The 21,122-nt window shown below is 47.6% G+C and overlaps 1 protein-coding gene across 1 annotated transcript in view; it reads left to right on the top strand.

Moving 5' to 3' along the window:
• Positions 1-478: 478 nt before the first annotated feature.
• Positions 479-21,122, top strand: part of h6pd (hexose-6-phosphate dehydrogenase (glucose 1-dehydrogenase)) — a 75,095-nt gene continuing 54,451 nt past the window's right edge. Inside the window, exons 1-3 of the mRNA XM_068016983.1 lie at positions 479-565; positions 773-844; positions 11,768-12,426. Of these exons, the coding sequence (XP_067873084.1) occupies positions 11,797-12,426 (630 nt within the window). The 5' untranslated portion in view covers positions 479-565; positions 773-844; positions 11,768-11,796. The remainder of the gene's footprint in view (positions 566-772; positions 845-11,767; positions 12,427-21,122) is intronic.

The raw sequence follows: 21,122 nt of genomic DNA, 5'->3' as shown, positions 1-21,122 counted from the left end.
AGTGATTGTCAGAGTTGACGGACAACCATAAAGGTGGGGCTAAAGAGTGGTGAGTCAAAGAGACTTAGCAATCAGCAGGAAAAAAGACAGAAGCGCAAGGAGAGAGCCAACTGTGTAACAGCCCCGATAACCAATTTTATCTGCAGTGCCTGTGGAAGAGTCTGCCACTTTATTGGCCTTTATAGCCACTCCAGGCGCTGCTCACAAACCACTGACCACCTCTCGGGGCTTAAGACACATTGTTTTTACTATTTCTAGAAAAAGCGAGGGATAAATGCTGTGTATAATTGGACAGGCTACATAACCAGAGGCACAGAAAACAGTACAAATACTCTGCAAATACCCACACAACTCAATGTGTGAAAATAAAGCGCCTGATAAATACAACATTTGTTCAAAGACAAGCTCTCTGTTTCCCCTCATGGCCGGAAACAGCAGTCAGATGATATTTATTGCTACACCAATCCCTGGCAGTGTCGCACGAATAAGGAAGTGCGAGTCTGATCAAGCTTGGTGCAAAATTCTAGGTTTAAATTCATCCTGCATTTTGGGGGCGCGTTGGCAGGTGAGTTTTTTTTTGGTGGTGGGGTGGGGGGGTTAAAATGTTCAGGTGTTGCAGCGAGATGGCTGGTGCAAGTTGCACAATGATGAACGGGTTGAGCTACTGCTGATTAAAATCAATGGAACTTGTGTATATTTTGTGATCAATTGAGGAGATACTTTGTGTCGCTGTGCTGGGCTGAAGTTTACTGTATATTGTTATCATCCACAGAGATTCCATTAACATTAACGGTGCATAGATGAGAAAGGTTTGAAATTACAGCAGAAAATCCTAACACGACAGGTAACGTACGTGGAGTAATGTTTACTTAAGGCGTGACCTTCCCACGAGAACAGGATATGTTGGGAATGTTAAAGGAGTCTGTTTTCTCCGTGGATCCTGAATGTTTCCAGCATTTTCTGCTTTTGTTTCAAATTTGTAGGGGTTTTTTTTTTGCAGAAAGGATACAACTTTGTTACATGATCACGTGAAAGTTTTTTTTAAAAACCACGTGGATGGGACTGAAATTGTGAAGTCCTTGATGAATGATATAAAATTTCACCGGGTGCTCCTGTGAGAGATCACTGTGTGTACACAAGCCCATAAAGGAGCCTCTCCTGTGTGTTTTGTATGTAGTGAGGCTCACTAGTTATTTAAACTTTCAAATCTCAAGATCCTAGCAAAACAGCCTTCCCACCCCCCCCCCCCCAACTTCCCCCTATAGCATTGACCATAGTTGCCCTCACCTCAGCCTCACTGAAATTCTCATGCGTGCTTTCATCACTTCTCCAACATGCTCCTTGTTGGTTTCTTGTGTTGCTCTATATTTAAACTCTGACACTAACACCTTGTTCTGTATGAAGGCCGAGACAAGGTTTTCAATGGGGAGAAGTGGGAATAATCAGGCTGGGTGCTGTACAAAATTCCCCTCCCCTAACACTCCTTGCCTTTGCAACGTTCGTTGGCTTTGTGTACCATCCCCCAGTACATTGGATTCAAGACCATTGCTTACAGATCCCTCCTTGTCCTTACCCCCAGGTCTAAGTGACCTCCAATCTTCTGATCCTGGCCTTTGCATATCGAGTATAGAAAAATACCCACCCCCCCCCCCCCCCACCATATCACCGTTGTTGGCACAGTCCTCAACCATCAAGGCTGTAGTCTCTGAACTGTTCTCTCTAAACCCCCTACTTTGCTGTCTCTCTTGCCCCGCTTCAGAAGCCTTCTCGAAATATATCTCTTTGGTCACCTCATTATTCTACTACTGGTCTGTCTGTGAGAAGCTTCTTGGAATGTTCACTAACCTGAAGCAGCTATCTATACAATTGCCAATTTTCTAAAGATTATGTTGCACTGGGACCTATGTGCGACTGTAAAATTGCTCATACAAGTTTAAATTTAAAAACCGTGGGTATTATAAAATATAACTTTTTCTTCTGTTCACACATGATTTATGCATCGATTTGATTTGTACACTTGGAGGGTGGGGAAATTGTGATCTGTGAACATATTTCAGAGACTGCAGATTTTATTGTCCAGATATTTGCCCAGGTTTGCTTCTTTTTATTTGTTTCTGTGCTGAGATGATTGCACCTTTATAGTTTGACTGGTTTTAGAAAAAAAAAGAGTCTGAACAGCACAAAGTATAACTGCACATTGCAAGTCATGACGGCCAAGAATAGTCTTGTCCTGTGCTAAGCTTTCGGATTGTAACTGTGAAAGTGTGGTTCTGAGCTGCACAGCTCACAAGGCTGTAGGTTCAATTTGTGGTTTGTGCTGAGCTAGATGTTCTCAGCAGAATCGGTGGGGAGGCTACAATCAACCTCAGTGACTGTTGATTAGAGAAAGTTCAATCTCATTGCACTTTGGCTAATAACGTGCCAGCTCTAGAGTAGACTCAATGGGCTGAATGGCCTCTTTCTGTGCTGTTATGGTTCTATGACATCATTCACGAGTTTAGCTTAGCATTTAGTAAAATGATGATTATAATGCTCTACCTCTGTGTTTGTAACTCTACTGAGCTGATGTGCAGGACGTCAATATTCTGAAATGGATTTGTGCAGTGGGCTGGTTGTATGCCATCTGGAGGATGGTAGCAAGGCCAAGATGGGTTGGGGTGGTTGCAGACAGTGGCGGAAGCTAGTTTCCAATGTTAGAGTAGAGAGGGTGAGGAACAAGAAATGGGCTGGTGTTGGAGGACCAAAGACATAGGGCTAGATGAGATCCTAGCAGCAGGCCATGGAAGGATCGGCAGATGAGGATGAGAATCTTCACGTCGTTTGTTTAGGAACTTGTCTAGGATCAGGGGTGTTGGGTTGCAGGGCCTAGTGAGGATGGGAGGTGGTGTATTTTGAATGACTTGTAGGCCATGCACAGAAGCAGAAAGGTGTGGCAAGAGTCTAGTTGTGGGCTGATACACCCATGGATAAGGGGTATTGGTGGCCTTAAGAGAAGACATAGGATCGGAGGCAAAAGAAAGTGATTGGAACCTGGAAAAAGAGGCTGAGCTGGGACTACTGGATCTTTGGGCTAAGCCTGTGGTGGCAGCTAGGGAAGGATGGGGGCTTGTAGGTGTTGGTCAGGCTGAAGATGTTGGCTACATTTTTTTCCAACTCGTGCTGGCTCATCCAGGACTTGATGTCGAATTGGAATTTGGAGATAGTTGCATTGGCTGTCGGGCTGATGAAGTGGTAGAGAAAAGAGCGGAGTGCCAACAGCATGGACGGGAAAGCTGGCCCCAGGCTTTACTCAAACATTAATCTGTCTTCTCATTTCAGATGCTGGTGTTTGTTTCACATGCAGTAGTTTTTTTTAAATCTTAGGAATGGATTACCTGAACTTTGGGCCAAGGTATTAGCTCACAAACAGGTATAAAGTGCAAGGTTGTTCTGAAGGAAGGGAAGATCTGGTGTGGCAGAAAAGCAGAGAATAAAAGGGTGAGAGATTGCAGGCGAGCGCTTAAGCACTGTTATTACTGACACACTAGTCTGTGGCTTTGTTTGCAGCTCCCCAACACTGGAGAGTAAGTGCACAATTTAATTTTATTTAGTTAGTTGAGTGAAAATTTTATTCTGGCTGACCCTACAAATCAAAATAAAACTGCAACAAATGTCATCAGACTCGTACACTCACTGATATTCTCAAAAGCTTTGATACCAAGCCCTTAAATTTTACTTAGAAGGACATTGTTTTTATTTGAAATCTGGATTAGATCGTGGAATTCATGTCTGTCCCATTTTATAATCTTTTACGTCTCGTTCTCTTCTTTCATTATATTTCTTCTTTTTCCTTTATTTGTAAGTCCCTGTCTCTTATTCCCCTTTCTGTGACTGTCTCTTGATTTCTCATGCCCCATCTTGTGCAGTCTCCCTGTAAGTCTCCCCCTCTCATGCTCAGTATGTGTATCTGTATCTCTCTTTCCTTGCCTCCTCCTCTTGCTTCCTCCCTCTTTCTTTTCCTGTCCTTGATTCTGCTTCTCTCTTCCCTCCAATGCTGTCTTCCCCTCTCTCTCCTTCCCCTCCCATTCCCTCTTCCCTTTTCTTTCGCTTCTCTTTCTTCTTCCCTCTGCCCATCCCTCTCTCCCTTCCCATTCTCCCCTTGCCGCGTGCAATCACCTGCATTGCCTCCACTCCTGGTTGTACTATCTAGCATCTGTCCTGCAACAGCAACTGGGTAGCAATGAAGTTTTGTGCTTATTGTGGCAGCATTTGTGTTGTTGCTTATTTGCTAGACCTCGTACCTCTCAATTGTTTGAGGTGACTCTGTGTGGCAGGCCTGTCATCTCCTTGGATATGACAGGCATATTCAAAGCTAGAATTATACATTTAATTCGAAAACAACTGACTAGCCGAATTAGTGTGCAAGAAAGGCTGCCTGTTTGATTGTGCCTGATCACGTCATCTTGCATCAGTCCTGGGCAGTTAAAATGAGAGTCTCTTCACCATGGAAGAGGCACATCACCTTGTAGGATGCCTGGTGGCTACCCTGGATCTGAGACCTAATGTAAGGGAAAAATATGCTGCTTGTGAAATACTCAAGGAAACTTCTTAAATAACCTTCATGCACAAGCAACTGGCAAGATTTACGAAGGTTTTTAAAAATCTGATTTATGTGGTTTTTCAGTTTACTGTGTCCCGATAATTCAGCAATAAGTTGCATTTATTTCTTCTTCTTCTTCTTCTTTGGCCTCCTTGTCTCGAGAGACAATGGGTAAGCGCCTAGAGGTGGTCAGTGGTGTCAGTCGCTGTGAGGCAACTATGGAGTGACCTCTCCATGGCGCATGCCTGGGCGAATGCATGGAGGTTGAGAGTTGCCCAAGCGTCAAAACCCCCCTCTCGGCCTTTCTGGTGGGGTCCAAAGGAGTGCAGAGCACGACGTTTGGCACCGGTATGGCTGCAGGAACTGCCGGAAACATGCCAAAGGTGACACATGACCGCCTACGGGGTTCCACTCCGGATTTTCTGTTAGGGTTTACTCCCTTAGCCGTGGTCTCTCCCGAGACGCCCACAAGGCAGCTGTTTAGCTTGACATAAAGGGGATATGAGGATAATGTGGGAAAAAGGCATTGAAGTGGATGATCAGCCATGATTGTATTGAATGGCGGGGCAGGCTTGATGGGCTGAATGGCCTACTTCTGCTCCTATGTTCCTATTCCTATTGAAGCTTGTCTAACGTCCTGAAGTGCTTCGCAAAAACATAATCAAATAATAATTGACACTGAGCTAGAGAAGGAGTTATTAGGTGGGCTGATTTTTGGTCAAAGAAGCAGGCGGGGTTTAGGGAGAGAATTCCAGAATTTAGGAGTGAGACGTGTGAAGGCACATCTGCATTAGTGGGTGACGGGATGGTGGATACACAAGAGGCAGGGTTCGGGGTGGGAGATGGTGACTCTAGGACTGGAAGAGAGTACAGTGATTGGGGGGGGGGGCGTGCGGGGGGACAGGTGTGAGGTCATGGAGGATCTGCCTGGCTTTCAACCCTGCTATCAAAAACTGGCTTTCTTCCAAACTTCCATAACATTCCCTTCTGACTATCCTCTAAAGGGAACAAGGTAACATCCAGATAAGCAATCCTTGTCCATTCTTCCATCCACTTTGAAAAGAGACGCTACCACGTTTACTGGCACTACCTGGATCAGACTTCGAGTCTGTTGAAACCTTCGGTCCATTGTCTGGAATGAAAGAAACAAGGCAACACAGATTGATCAATGGTTGCTGTCCTTACACTAAGCCTACTTCTAATATCCTTACACAACATTGACTGTGCTGCATTTTCAATACAGTGCACTTTAGATCATCCTGAAGATGCAAGTTTTTTTTCTTTGAGCAGTGTGGGCCATCATCTGGCAAATTATTTCTCACTTGAATTTGTGCTTCCACTCTCACGAAGGAGCATAGGAACAGGAGTCGGCCATTCAACCCCTCTGGCCTGTTCCACCATTCAGTTAGAGCACGGCTGATCTGTATCTTGACTCCATCTACCTGCCTTGGTTCTGTAACATTAATACTGTTGCCTAACAAAAATGGGCAAAAGGAGTTACGTAGATTTAAAAACAATCTTGTGTGGCGCGCAGTGGTTAGCACCGCAGCCTCACAGCTCCAGCGACCCGGGTTCAATTCCGGGTACTGCCTGTGTGGAGTTTGCAAGTTCTCCCTGTGTCTGCGTGGGTTTCCTCCGGGTGCTCCGGTTTCCTCCCACATGCCAAAGACTTGCTGGTTGATAGGTTAATTGGCCATTAGCAGTTGCCCCTAGTATAGGTAGGTGGTCGGGAAATATAGGGACAGGTGGGGATGTGGTAGGAATATGGAATTAGTGTCTCATCTTTCTTTTTCTTTTGGGCCTCCTTATCTCGAGAGACAATGGATACGCGCCTGGAGGTGGTCAGTGGTTTGTGAAGCAGCGCCTGGAGTGGCTATAAAGGCCAATTCTGGAGTAACAGGCTCTTCCACAGGTGCTGCAGAGAAATTTGTTTGTTGGGGCTGTTGCACAGTTGGCTCTCCCCTTGCGCCTCTGTCTTTTTTCCTGCCAACTACTAAGTCTCTTCGACTCGCCACAATTTAGCCCTGTCTTTATGGCTGCCCGCCAGCTCTGGCGAATGCTGGCAACTGACTCCCACGACTTGTGATCAATGTCACACGATTTCATGTCGCGTTTGCAGACGTCTTTATAACGGAGACATGGACGGCCGGTGGGTCTGATACCAGTGGCGAGCTCGCTGTACAATGTGTCTTTGGGGATCCTGCCATCTTCCATGCGGCTCACATGGCCAAGCCATCTCAAGCGCCGCTGACTCAGTAGTGTGTATAAGCTGGGGATGTTGGCCGCTTCAAGGACTTCTGTGTTGGAGATATAGTCCTGCCACCTGATGCCAAGTATTCTCCGAAGGCAGCGAAGATGGAATGAATTGAGACGTCGCTCTTGGCTGGCATACGTTGTCCAGGCCTCGCTGCCGTAGAGCAAGGTGCTGAGGACACAGGCCTGATACACTCGGACTTTTGTGTTCCGTGTCAGTGCGCCATTTTCCCACACTCTCTTGGCCAGTCTGAACATAGCAGTGGAAGCCTTACCCATGCGCTTGTTGATTTCTGCATCTAGAGACAGGTTACTGGTGATAGTTGAGCCTAGGTAGGTGAACTCTTGAACCACTTCCAGAGCGTGGTCGCCAATATTGATGGATGGAGCATTTCTGACATCCTGCCCCATGATGTTCGTTTTCTTGAGGCTGATGGTTAGGCCAAATTCATTGCAGGCAGACGCAAACCTGTCGATGAGACTCTGCAGGCATTCTTCAGTGTGAGATGTTAAAGCAGCATCGTCAGCAAAGAGGAGTTCTCTGATGAGGACTTTCCGTACTTTGGACTTCGCTCTTAGACGGGCAAGGTTGAACAACCTGCCCCCTGATCTTGTGTGGAGGAAAATTCCTTCTTCAGAGGATTTGAACGCATGTGAAAGCAGCAGGGAGAAGAAAATCCCAAAAAGTGTGGGTGCGAGAACACAGCCCTGTTTCACACCACTCAGGATAGGAAAGGGCTCTGATGAGGAGCCACCATGTTGAATTGTGCCTTTCATATTGTCATGGAATGAGGTGATGATACTTAGTAGCTTTGGTGGACATCCGATCTTTTCTAGTAGTCTGAAGAGACCACGTCTGCTGACGAGGTCAAAGGCTTTGGTGAGATCAATGAAAGCAATGTAGAGGGGCATCTGTTGTTCACGGCATTTCTCCTGTATCTGACGAAGGGAGAACAGCATGTCAATAGTCGATCTCTCTGCACGAAAGCCACACTGTGCCTCAGGGTAGACGCGCTCGGCCAGCTTCTGGAGCCTGTTCAGAGCGACTCGAGCAAAGACTTTCCCCACTATGCTGAGCAGGGAGATTCCACGGTAGTTGTTACAGTCACCGCGGTCACCTTTGTTTTTATAGAGGGTGATGATGTTGGCATCGCGCATGTCCTGGGGTACTGCTCCCTCGTCCCAGCACAGGCACAGTAGGATTAGTATAAATGGGTGGTTGATGGTCGGCACAGACTCGGTGGGCCGAAAGGGTCTGTTTCAGTGCTGTATCTCTAAACTAAACTGAACTAACCTTTTATAAAACTGGTCAGGGTCTGTTGAAATCAGATATGGATTAAGCGCAGCATTTTAAATCAGTAGTTCTTGATCATAGTTAGTTTTAATAAGGTGCAAATATTCTCGGTAAATATGTTAATGAGTTGCTTTAGAATTTGCATATGGAAATTAGGAGAGGATCAGGCACTGGGATGCATTGAGGGAATAAAATCTAGCATTAAGAAGACTCCACTACATTTCCAAGCCATGCTATTCCTCCTTTTCTGACATTTGTTGGAACAAATGATTTGGGTAAATATAATGCTCCACCCCTTCAGTGAGAGTTTTTGCTCAGAAGAATGATTATGCCCTATTTATATTTCACATGCTTTAGTGGCATTTCGTAAATCTGTTCTTGAAAACCTTTGAAGGTATCGGTGTCTTTATGTGGGAGGCGAGTTTGCTGTATCAGTGCTATAACTTTAAGGAGTCTGTTCTATGGTGAAGACGTAATATGAATTTATGTTGGGTTGCAAAATTATGGGATGCTTCGGGCAGGGAGGTCCAAACTTTGTGGTCATCAAGGACTGCGTAGGAGCGTACAGTAGGGTCTCGGAGATGGGATGGGGGACATGGGTACGTCTGTGCTCCTTTCAATTTGTAAATATCTCCAGATACTGAAAGATCTTGGCATTCTGGATAGGAATTTATCCAGCCCTGAGGCATTAACACCATAAACAGCAATATCAAATCTCAAAACCTATAAAATTCCCACAGGATAAGCCTGTGAGTAGCTGCATGAAAATAGGACTGAGCTTCCCGGGCTTCGATAAAGAAGCAAAAGAAAGAAATGAATTAACTTAGCACCTTTCACAACCTCAGGCCTTCCCAAAGTGCTTTCCAGCCAATGAAGTACTTCTGTAGTGCTCTCACTGTTGTAATGTAGGAAATATGGCAGCAATGTGATATTGACGAGTTAATCTGTTTTTGTCATGTTAATTGAGGGATGAATATTGGCCAGGACACCGGGGAGAACTCCTCTGCTCTTCTATCAAAATAGTGCCATGGGATTGTTTATGTCCTCCTGAGAGGGCAGATGGCAGTTTAACGTCTCATCCAAAAGACAGTACCTCCAACAGTGCAGCACTCCTTCAGTACTACACTGGAGTGTCATCCTAGATTTTTGTGCTCAAGTCTCTGGAATGGGACTTGAATCAACAACCTTCTGACTCAGAGGTGAGACAAGGACAGATTGCCAGAGTGTGGGGGGAGGGGGCACAAGTTGGAGACCCCTGTCTTGGTGTGTGCATTGAGGAATGGGGATTATACATTGAATTATCCAGTAAGAAAGCTTGAGTTTTTAGTTCTGATTGTATAATCAGAATGTTGATATTGCACATGTTGGTTAGATTCAGTGAATATTACTCTGGAAGTGACAGCGAATCAACTGGCAAAGCCTTAGAGCTTGGTGGATGGTCGCAAGTGATTTTTGAAGTTGGGACATTGGAGCAAGATTATAGTTTAGCAGCAGGTATTAAAACTGAAAGTAAGGTAATGGCTTACTGAAAGGCAGAAACTAATTAGCTCACCTGTTACCACATGAGGGAGAGATGAACAGACAAAAGCTAGAGGTAAGCAGATAAGCAGTTTCCTTCCACATTCTAAATTGATTTCTTTTTCAAAAAGTTAGAATTTGGGAAGAAAATGCAAGGAAACAGGGTCCAGGGACCCCTCATCTCTCAGCTTTGGGGGTGAAGTCATGGTTTATGGGAGTAGATAAAGGGTTAAGGGTGAGATAATTGATGGTAGAGTGTAAGGATGCAGGGGTTAAGTGGATAATTCAAAGAGGTAAAGTTTGAGGTAGTGAAGGGAGCCAAGTGATTGTCGGAACGGAAGTGGTTACGGGGAAGGTGGGGGACTGCAGTGATATTAAGGTGGTGGGGTGGAAAGCATGAGATATTGGAGGAAGGGTAGGAGGCGAGTCACTGAGGGCCACATTTTCCCTGCAAACCCCATCCCAAGTGGAACCTGCAGTTGTCAGTGAATTCTTTCCCTGCCGCACTTTGCCTTGTTATCCACTGTCTCACCCCAAGATGAAAAGGAAGAGGACAGATAGCAAAACAGAAGCGAAGGAGAGACCAATGTAGGATAGAGAGAGACAACAACACAAAGACAGCACACATACTCTCATTTAACATATGCAACACCCATGGAGATTAGATATGGTTCGTGGGGTGGATGTTTCATTGAAAAACCTGTTACTCCTGTAGGTGGTGCTGTGGTGTGCCTTTTCATTGTGAAAAGTGACACACAATAGTGACTATTTGATGGGTGAGAGTACATCCCCACAGTGATTGGCACAATCTGGCTATTGGGTTCCCACAAATCATTTCAGGTGCTCCTTTTTAATCAGTGAAATTTCTAATGTCCAAATAAAAGGTTTTAAAATCAAAACAGTTAAATTTTTCATGCAACAAGAAGAATAAATGTGTCCACTAAATTGTTTTAACGTCCTTTAATTCCTTCATTTAACATTTTTACATGAAGGCCAAAGCTTCTCACTGAAGTCAGGGCTTTGATTTGGATATTTTAACCCAGCGTTGAGTTTGTTGGATTAAATTGGATCGTGCAGATAGAGCATGTGCAGTACGACAGATTTCCCAGAATACCTCAGCATCCATTAGCTTCCTGATGGGATATTTTTCTTTAGTTTCTTGTTGAAAGAGCACACAGCACTTCTGTGTTGATTGTCAATATACAGTTAATAAATATAAGTGCACTATACACTTTAATGAATAAATATGGTTTCCCAGCTCAGTCTTGAGCAACCACAGTTACAAAACCTTACAGAGCCTATGGCACTCTTCTGAAAAAGAGTGAGGAGCTCTCCCAGTGTCCCGGCCAACAATCGTCCCTGAACCAACACTACAAAAATAGATTAGCTGGTCGCTCATCTTATTTGCTGTTAATCAGATCTCACCAGGCTCAACTCTATTGGATCTAATTCTTTCCAACATGACCATATCCAAGTTATGCTCACCCAGTGGTCCTAGATTCTAATCACCCCCAATGCACATGCACGTCAAAACTTTTCGCAGTTCTCCTGCAGTCTGATTATGTCTGTCCAGTACTCCTGCATCTGATCAAATCTCACTCTTGCTAGCAGATCCCTAGATCATTGTACTATTGATGTTAGCTTGGTTCACTCTCATTTCTGAGTTAGTCAAGCTCTGCTAGAGGCTTATGGCCCAGTGCAGTCCTGAAGGAGTGCTGCAATGTCAGGTGAGGCATTAAAGCCATGCCTTGCTCGCCTAGTCAGATGGCTATTAGAGATCCTATGGCACTATTCCGAAGAAGAGCGAGGAGTTCTCCCGGTGTCCTGGCCAACATTCATCCCTGAACCACACGACAAAAGCATATCTCAATGACTTGATGGAAACTCACTAGGCTCAAATTGGCTGCCACATTTGCCCACGTAACAATGGTGACCACATGTCAAAAGTAAACAATTACATTTGAAGCACTTTGTGACATCCTGAGGTTGTAATAAGACGTTATATGAATGAAATTTCTTTTTAACTTAGTGAGTTTTGTCATGAGGTGCAGTAGAGGTGACAAATTGCTACCTTTTCATGTGAACTGGAATCACAAACCATTTATTTTTATGTCTTTCTTAAGGTGCTTGGAGGATACTCAACTGTGTAACAATGACCTCTGCACAAGTTGTTTATGGGCTGCTTCTCTGTGGATTGCTGCAGGTGTTCATTACAGAATCCAAGTCCCACATTTCTGTTATCTTAGTGGGGGCCACCGGAGACTTGGCTAAAAAGTACCTGTGGCAAGCCTTATTTCAGTCATACATGGAGCAGGTTGGTGGTGCACACAGCCTGAGTTTTTATGGTGGCACTCGACTCAGCTCCTCTGAAGGCTCACCTGCAATGTACGAGATACTTAAAGGCCTGTCGTGTTTGCCAAATGTGCCTTCAGTCAAATGCGCATTGTTCAAGGACCAGTTTCTAAAGTTGACCCAGTACCATCAGTTGGACACGCAAGGAGACTACTCCATTCTGAACGCGAAGATTGAGAAAATGTTGGTGCAAGAAGGTCTTGAGGAGGAAGGCCGCCTTTTTTACCTTTCCGTTCCTGCTTTTGCATATGCTGACATAGCAACGAAGATCAATGCCACCTGCCGACCAAGGGAAGGTTCCTGGTTGCGAGTTGTTCTAGAAAAGCCCTTTGGACACGACCTTAATTCAGCCCAGCAGTTAGCGGAGGAACTGCAAAAGGTTCTTCGAGAAGAGGAGATGTATAGGATTGACCATTACCTTGGCAAGCAGGTGAGTCTGGCTCCCATTATCAAACAAGGGCGCTGCAAATCTTAATCGCCTTCTGCAGCCATGAGGGCTGAGTTCATGATCAGGCTGTGTAACAAAGTTGTATATTTTTCTTTTAAGTGAATCAGCTGTAGATTTATGGAGCACCACTATACAACGGGTATGGTAGCATAGAGGTTATGTTACTGGGCTAGTAATTTAGAGATCTGCATGAATAATCCAGAGATGTGAGTTCAATTCCAACCACCGCAGCTATTCAGATAAATCATAGAATGGTTACAGCACCGAAGGATGCCACTCGGCTCATTGATTGGAGTAAAAAGCTAGTATTAGTAATGGTGATGATAAAACTACTAGATTGTTGTAAAAATGAATTCACTAATGCCCTTTTAAGGAATGAAACCTGCCGTCCTCACCCAGTCTGGCCTATATGTGACTCCAGAGCCAGGGCAATGTGGCTGACTCTTGACTGCCCTCTGAAGTGGCTTAACAAGAAACTCAGTTGTATTAAAACTGCTATAAAAACTATTATCCACACGGACTGCAGTGGTTCAAGAAGGCAGCTTGCCACCACCTTCTGATGAATAACAAATGCTGGCCTTGCCAGCTACGCCCACAGCCCATGAATTAATAAGAACAACCTGCTGAGTTATGAGGCGATGTAATTAAGCAACACTATCATCTTTTATTATTATTCATTCTTTGGATGTGGGTGTCGCTGGTAAGGCTGGCATTTTATTACCCGTCTCTAATCGGTTTGATACAACTGAATGGCTTGCGAGGCGACTTCAGCTGGCAGTTACGAGGCAGCCACACTGGTGTGGGACTGGAGTCACATATAGACTGGATAGGGGAAGGATGGCATTCACGAAAAGGCATTTGTGAACCAGTTGGGATTTTAAATTACAATCCAACAGCTTCACAGCCACTTTTACTGATACCAGCTTTTTAATTTCTAGATTTTTAAACTGAATTCAAATTCTCACTGCCATGGTGGGATTTGAACTCATGTTCTCTGGATTATTAGTCCAGCAACATAACCACTACACTACTGTACCTGGTATATACATACAGATCCAGTTCCTTAATTCTTGCGATGTTAAGCAGAGAGCAATATCACTTAGCACTCCCCAAAAGGTTCAGTGGGAAACGCAATGCGTAATATGGTACTGAGCTGCACATATAGGAAGATCCCCTTTTAATACCTGGTCTTTAATGAGCAAGCCAATCACAGCTAGGGTGGTGATAGGAGTGCTAAACTTGACATCCATGGTTTTAAGTAAGAGAGAAGAAAAGCAGTCAGGGTTCCTGCTCCTGACAACAGTTCAGTGAATTCTTCTGGAAAGTTTGTGTTTATGAATATTACATGGGGACATCACCAGGTTTATCAGGTTTGGCAATGATGGGCCCTATAGAATATAGTCTCTCTATAACCTCTCTTCTTGGGTTAAATACGGCAGAGGGAGATTATTGGTAGCACTGTAGAACCTTGCCTATCAAACTGTACCCTAGAGTGCAGTAGAGGGGCTGAAAAAAGTGGGGAAAAAATGTTAACTGATTAGTACAATTTTTGCAATTCGTAATTTTATACACCTTTATTAAATTATGAAGAAATGAGTAAAATAATGGATGATTGCAGTCCTGCTGAGGTACATATCTTGATTTCCAAAAAGGGCTGGATAAAGTACACATGTAGATAGCTATTGGAGGAATGAAATTATATAATGGATGAGATGACAGGCAATATGTTGGATGGGTAGTCGATTGAAGTCTGGTAAGTGGAGGTTGTTATTCGTTGGTGAGGATGGACTGTCATGACTGGAGTTCCATATTGAAGCCATTGCGGTTCATCATTTTCATGAACAGTTTAAATCTGATATTGATGGAAACATTCTTAAATTTGTTGAATACAATAAAAGTGCATAGGAGTCGGCAATACAAGCCAAAATGAATAGGTTACTGGCTGATTTTAGACAATTTAGGGAAATGGGCCTGTTTGTGGCAGATATACTTTATTGTGAGCAAATGCTTTGCAAAGAAACCTGTTAAAGATATACCTGGAGGTAATTATTGATCAATCATTAAAGGCGCACAAGCAATATGAAGAGAAAGGTTTTAGGAGGCACTGGGAGGACCACTGAGTACAAGATGAAGACTTCTCTGCTTAGACTTTAAAAGGCTCCGGTATATCCACACATAGAATATATTGTACCTAGCTTTGGCCCTTGTGCATGGTGATGGATATTGAGGCTTTGGAGAGGGTAGAGAGGAGGGTGACCAGGATGACACCTAAACCTTAGGGCTGTTCTTTGAGGATAAAATGCAACAATTACTTTCTATGAAGAGGTGCATTGTGAGGGAGGGCGTGGGTTATGACTCAGGGTTTTAATAATGATAGAGGGAGTGGCTCAGTCTGGTTATTTGAGGTGAGCAGGACTGAGAGACAGTGGGATTATAGTTACACAATCTGAAGTCTTAGTTAGGTTGCACACCAGGAAGGAGTTCTTCTCACAGAGAGATACTGCCCTTGGGGCTAGACTTTCTCAACATGGGGTAGGTATGGAGTTGCTGCTATCTCTCAGAAAGGAGCTTGACAAGTTCCTGAGAGTTTATTTCCAGTTACAGGATCAGTTGCTGGTCACTGTGGTCAGCCGGAGGCTTGGTTGCTTGCCTTTGAAAGTTGGAGAGGAATTTCCTGAGTTAGAAGCAGGCTGGGTTCGGGGGATGGGTGTATAGTGTACCAGATGGTGTACCAGGTTGCATAATTGTCTGGATCAGGGATAGGCACCAACATGTTGCACCAGGGACATTTGACAAAATTATTGACTCAGTCACGGACATGGGGGCAATTAATCTGTATATAAAGTGTATAGCCAACCTAATGCCATCAAAACACAGTCCGATTTAAAGCATATTTCTCCCTATTTAGTGAGATACCTGGCATTGTTTTTACTTGCACAAGTAGTCAATGAGTACCCGCACACTTGATGGAGCCTTGCGGAGAATTAGAATAGATGTCCATTTGTCAGGAGTGATCTTGATTTCTTTATCTCCCCTCTCTGTCTCTCCCGAATCTCTGTCCCTCTGTCTCTCCCGAATCTCTGTCCCACTGTCTCTCCCGAATCTCTGTCCCACTGTCTCTCCCGAATCTCTGTCCCACTGTCTCTCCCGAATCTCTGTCCCACTGTCTCTCCCGAATCTCTGTCCCACTGTCTCTCCCGAATCTCTGTCCCACTGTCTCTCCCGAATCTCTGTCCCACTGTCTCTCCCGAATCTCTGTCCCACTGTCTCTCCCGAATCTCTGTCCCACTGTCTCTCCCGAATCTCTGTCCCACTGTCTCTCCCGAATCTCTGTCCCACTGTCTCTCCCGAATCTCTGTCCCACTGTCTCTCCCGAATCTCTGTCCCACTGTCTCTCCCGAATCTCTGTCCCACTGTCTCTCCCGAATCTCTGTCCCACTGTCTCTCCCGAATCTCTGTCCCACTGTCTCTCCCGAATCTCTGTCCCACTGTCTCTCCCGAATCTCTGTCCCACTGTCTCTCCCGAATCTCTGTCCCACTGTCTCTCCCGAATCTCTGTCCCACTGTCTCTCCCGAATCTCTGTCCCACTGTCTCTCCCGAATCTCTGTCCCACTGTCTCTCCCGAATCTCTGTCCCACTGTCTCTCCCGAATCTCTGTCCCACTGTCTCTCCCGAATCTCTGTCCCACTGTCTCTCCCGAATCTCTGTCCCACTGTCTCTCCCGAATCTCTGTCCCACTGTCTCTCCCGAATCTCTGTCCCACTGTCTCTCCCGAATCTCTGTCCCACTGTCTCTCCCGAATCTCTGTCCCACTGTCTCTCCCGAATCTCTGTCCCACTGTCTCTCCCGAATCTCTGTCCCACTGTCTCTCCCGAATCTCTGTCCCACTGTCTCTCCCGAATCTCTGTCCCACTGTCTCTCCCGAATCTCTGTCCCACTGTCTCTCCCGAATCTCTGTCCCACTGTCTCTCCCGAATCTCTGTCCCACTGTCTCTCCCGAATCTCTGTCCCACTGTCTCTCCCGAATCTCTGTCCCACTGTCTCTCCCGAATCTCTGTCCCACTGTCTCTCCCGAATCTCTGTCCCACTGTCTCTCCCGAATCTCTGTCCCACTGTCTCTCCCGAATCTCTGTCCCACTGTCTCTCCCGAATCTCTGTCCCACTGTCTCTCCCGAATCTCTGTCCCACTGTCTCTCCCGAATCTCTGTCCCACTGTCTCTCCCGAATCTCTGTCCCACTGTCTCTCCCGAATCTCTGTCCCACTGTCTCTCCCGAATCTCTGTCCCACTGTCTCTCCCGAATCTCTGTCCCACTGTCTCTCCCGAATCTCTGTCCCACTGTCTCTCCCGAATCTCTGTCCCACTGTCTCTCCCGAATCTCTGTCCCACTGTCTCTCCCGAATCTCTGTCCCACTGTCTCTCCCGAATCTCTGTCCCACTGTCTCTCCCGAATCTCTGTCCCACTGTCTCTCCCGAATCTCTGTCCCACTGTCTCTCCCGAATCTCTGTCCCACTGTCTCTCCCGAATCTCTGTCCCACTGTCTCTCCCGAATCTCTGTCCCACTGTCTCTCCCGAATCTCTGTCCCACTGTCTCTCCCGAATCTCTGTCCCACTGTCTCTCCCGAATCTCTGTCCCACTGTCTCTCCCGAATCTCTGTCCCACTGTCTCTCCCGAATCTCTGTCCCACTGTCTCTCCCGAATCTCTGTCCCACTGTCTCTCCCGAATCTCTGTCCCACTGTCTCTCCCGAATCTCTGTCCCACTGTCTCTCCCGAATCTCTGTCCCACTGTCTCTCCCGAATCTCTGTCCCACTGTCTCTCCCGAATCTCTGTCCCACTGTCTCTCCCGAATCTCTGTCCCACTGTCTCTCCCGAATCTCTGTCCCACTGTCTCTCCCGAATCTCTGTCCCACTGTCTCTCCCGAATCTCTGTCCCACTGTCTCTCCCGAATCTCTGTCCCACTGTCTCTCCCGAATCTCTGTCCCACTGTCTCTCCCGAATCTCTGTCCCACTGTCTCTCCCGAATCTCTGTCCCACTGTCTCTCCCGAATCTCTGTCCCACTGTCTCTCCCGAATCTCTGTCCCACTGTCTCTCCCGAATCTCTGTCCCACTGTCTCTCCCGAATCTCTGTCCCACTGTCTCTCCCGAATCTCTGTCCCACTGTCTCTCCCGAATCTCTGTCCCACTGTCTCTCCCGAATCTCTGTCCCACTGTCTCTCCCGAATCTCTGTCCCACTGTCTCTCCCGAATCTCTGTCCCACTGTCTCTCCCGAATCTCTGTCCCACTGTCTCTCCCGAATCTCTGTCCCACTGTCTCTCCCGAATCTCTGTCCCACTGTCTCTCCCGAATCTCTGTCCCACTGTCTCTCCCGAATCTCTGTCCCACTGTCTCTCCCGAATCTCTGTCCCACTGTCTCTCCCGAATCTCTGTCCCACTGTCTCTCCCGAATCTCTGTCCCACTGTCTCTCCCGAATCTCTGTCCCACTGTCTCTCCCGAATCTCTGTCCCACTGTCTCTCCCGAATCTCTGTCCCACTGTCTCTCCCGAATCTCTGTCCCACTGTCTCTCCCGAATCTCTGTCCCACTGTCTCTCCCGAATCTCTGTCCCACTGTCTCTCCCGAATCTCTGTCCCACTGTCTCTCCCGAATCTCTGTCCCACTGTCTCTCCCGAATCTCTGTCCCACTGTCTCTCCCGAATCTCTGTCCCACTGTCTCTCCCGAATCTCTGTCCCACTGTCTCTCCCGAATCTCTGTCCCACTGTCTCTCCCGAATCTCTGTCCCACTGTCTCTCCCGAATCTCTGTCCCACTGTCTCTCCCGAATCTCTGTCCCACTGTCTCTCCCGAATCTCTGTCCCACTGTCTCTCCCGAATCTCTGTCCCACTGTCTCTCCCGAATCTCTGTCCCACTGTCTCTCCCGAATCTCTGTCCCACTGTCTCTCCCGAATCTCTGTCCCACTGTCTCTCCCGAATCTCTGTCCCACTGTCTCTCCCGAATCTCTGTCCCACTGTCTCTCCCGAATCTCTGTCCCACTGTCTCTCCCGAATCTCTGTCCCACTGTCTCTCCCGAATCTCTGTCCCACTGTCTCTCCCGAATCTCTGTCCCACTGTCTCTCCCGAATCTCTGTCCCACTGTCTCTCCCGAATCTCTGTCCCACTGTCTCTCCGAATCTCTGTCCCACTGTCTCTCCCGAATCTCTGTCCCACTGTCTCTCCCGAATCTCTGTCCCACTGTCTCTCCCGAATCTCTGTCCCACTGTCTCTCCCGAATCTCTGTCCCACTGTCTCTCCCGAATCTCTGTCCCACTGTCTCTCCCGAATCTCTGTCCCACTGTCTCTCCCGAATCTCTGTCCCACTGTCTCTCCCGAATCTCTGTCCCACTGTCTCTCCCGAATCTCTGTCCCACTGTCTCTCCCGAATCTCTGTCCCACTGTCTCTCCCGAATCTCTGTCCCACTGTCTCTCCCGAATCTCTGTCCCACTGTCTCTCCCGAATCTCTGTCCCACTGTCTCTCCCGAATCTCTGTCCCACTGTCTCTCCCGAATCTCTGTCCCACTGTCTCTCCCGAATCTCTGTCCCACTGTCTCTCCCGAATCTCTGTCCCACTGTCTCTCCCGAATCTCTGTCCCACTGTCTCTCCCGAATCTCTGTCCCACTGTCCCTCCCGAATCTCTGTCCCACTGTCCCTCCCGAATCTCTGTCCCACTGTCCCTCCCGAATCTCTGTCCCACTGTCCCTCCCGAATCTCTGTCCCACTGTCCCTCCCGAATCTCTGTCCCACTGTCTCTCCCGAATCTCTGTCCCACTGTCTCTCCCGAATCTCTGTCCCACTGTCTCTCCCGAATCTCTGTCCCACTGTCTCTCCCGAATCTCTGTCCCACTGTCTCTCCCGAATCTCTGTCCCACTGTCTCTCCCGAATCTCTGTCCCACTGTCTCTCCCGAATCTCTGTCCCACTGTCTCTCCCGAATCTCTGTCCCACTGTCTCTCCCGAATCTCTGTCCCACTGTCCTCCCGAATCTCTGTCCCACTGTCCCTCCCGAATCTCTGTCCCACTGTCCCTCCCGAATCTCTGTCCCACTGTCCCTCCCGAATCTCTGTCCCACTGTCTCTCCCGAATCTCTGTCCCACTGTCTCTCCCGAATCTCTGTCCCACTGTCTCTCCCGAATCTCTGTCCCACTGTCTCTCCCGAATCTCTGTCCCACTGTCCCTCCCGAATCTCTGTCCCACTGTCTCCTCCCGAATCTCTGTCCCACTGTCCCTCCCGAATCTCTGTCCCACTGTCCCTCCCGAATCTCTGTCCCACTGTCCCTCCCGAATCTCTGTCCCACTGTCCCTCCCGAATCTCTGTCCCACTGTCCCTCCCGAATCTCTGTCCCACTGTCCCTCCCGAATCTCTGTCCCACTGTCCCTCCCGAATCTCTGTCCCACTGTCCCTCCCGAATCTCTGTCCCACTGTCCCTCCCGAATCTCTGTCCCACTGTCCCTCCCGAATCTCTGTCCCACTGTCCCTCCCGAATCTCTGTCCCACTGTCCCTCCCGAATCTCTGTCCCACTGTCCCTCCCGAATCTCTGTCCCACTGTCCCTCCCGAATCTCTGTCCCACTGTCCCTCCCGAATCTCTGTCCCACTGTCCCTCCCGAATCTCTGTCCCACTGTCCCTCCCGAATCTCTGTCCCACTGTCCCTCCCGAATCTCTGTCCCACTGTCCCTCCCGAATCTCTGTCCCACTGTCCCTCCCGAATCTCTGTCCCACTGTCCCTCCCGAATCTCTGTCCCACTGTCCTCCCGAATCTCTGTCCCACTGTCCCTCCCGAATCTCTGTCCCACTGTCCCTCCCGAATCTCTGTCCCACTGTCCCTCCCGAATCTCTGTCCCACTGTCCTCTCCCGAATCTCTGTCCCACTGTCCCTCCCGAATCTCTGTCCCACTGTCCCTCCCGAATCTCTGTCCCACTGTCCTCCCGAATCTCTGTCCCACTGTCTCCTCCCGAATCTCTGTCCCACTGTCCTCCCGAATCTCTGTCCCACTGTCCCTCCCGAATCTCTGTCCCACTGTCTCTCCCGAATCTCTGTCCCACTGTCTCTCCCGAATCTCTGTCCCACTGTCTCTCCCGAATCTCTGTCCCACTGTCTCTCCCGAATCTCTGTCCCACTGTCTCTCCCGAATCTCTGTCCCACTGTCTCTCCCGAATCTCTGTCCCACTGTCTCTCCCGAATCTCTGTCCCACTGTCTCTCCCGAATCTCTGTCCCACTGTCTCTCCCGAATCTCTGTCCCACTGTCTCTCCCGAATCTCTGTCCCACTGTCTCTCCCGAATCTCTGTCCCACTGTCTCTCCCGAATCTCTGTCCCACTGTCTCTCCCGAATCTCTGTCCCACTGTCTCTCCCGAATCTCTGTCCCACTGTCTCTCCCGAATCTCTGTCCCACTGTCTCTCCCGAATCTCTGTCCCACTGTCTCTCCCGAATCTCTGTCCCACTGTCTCTCCCGAATCTCTGTCCCACTGTCTCTCCCGAATCTCTGTCCCACTGTCTCTCCCGAATCTCTGTCCCACTGTCTCTCCCGAATCTCTGTCCCACTGTCTCTCCCGAATCTCTGTCCCACTGTCTCTCCCGAATCTCTGTCCACTGTCCCTCCCGAATCTCTGTCCCACTGTCTCTCCCGAATCTA

Source organism: Heterodontus francisci, chromosome 37, assembly GCF_036365525.1.
Source record: "Heterodontus francisci isolate sHetFra1 chromosome 37, sHetFra1.hap1, whole genome shotgun sequence".
In the NCBI taxonomy this organism is placed as follows: domain Eukaryota; kingdom Metazoa; phylum Chordata; class Chondrichthyes; order Heterodontiformes; family Heterodontidae; genus Heterodontus; species Heterodontus francisci.
This window is presented reverse-complemented; position numbering and strand designations above follow the sequence as displayed.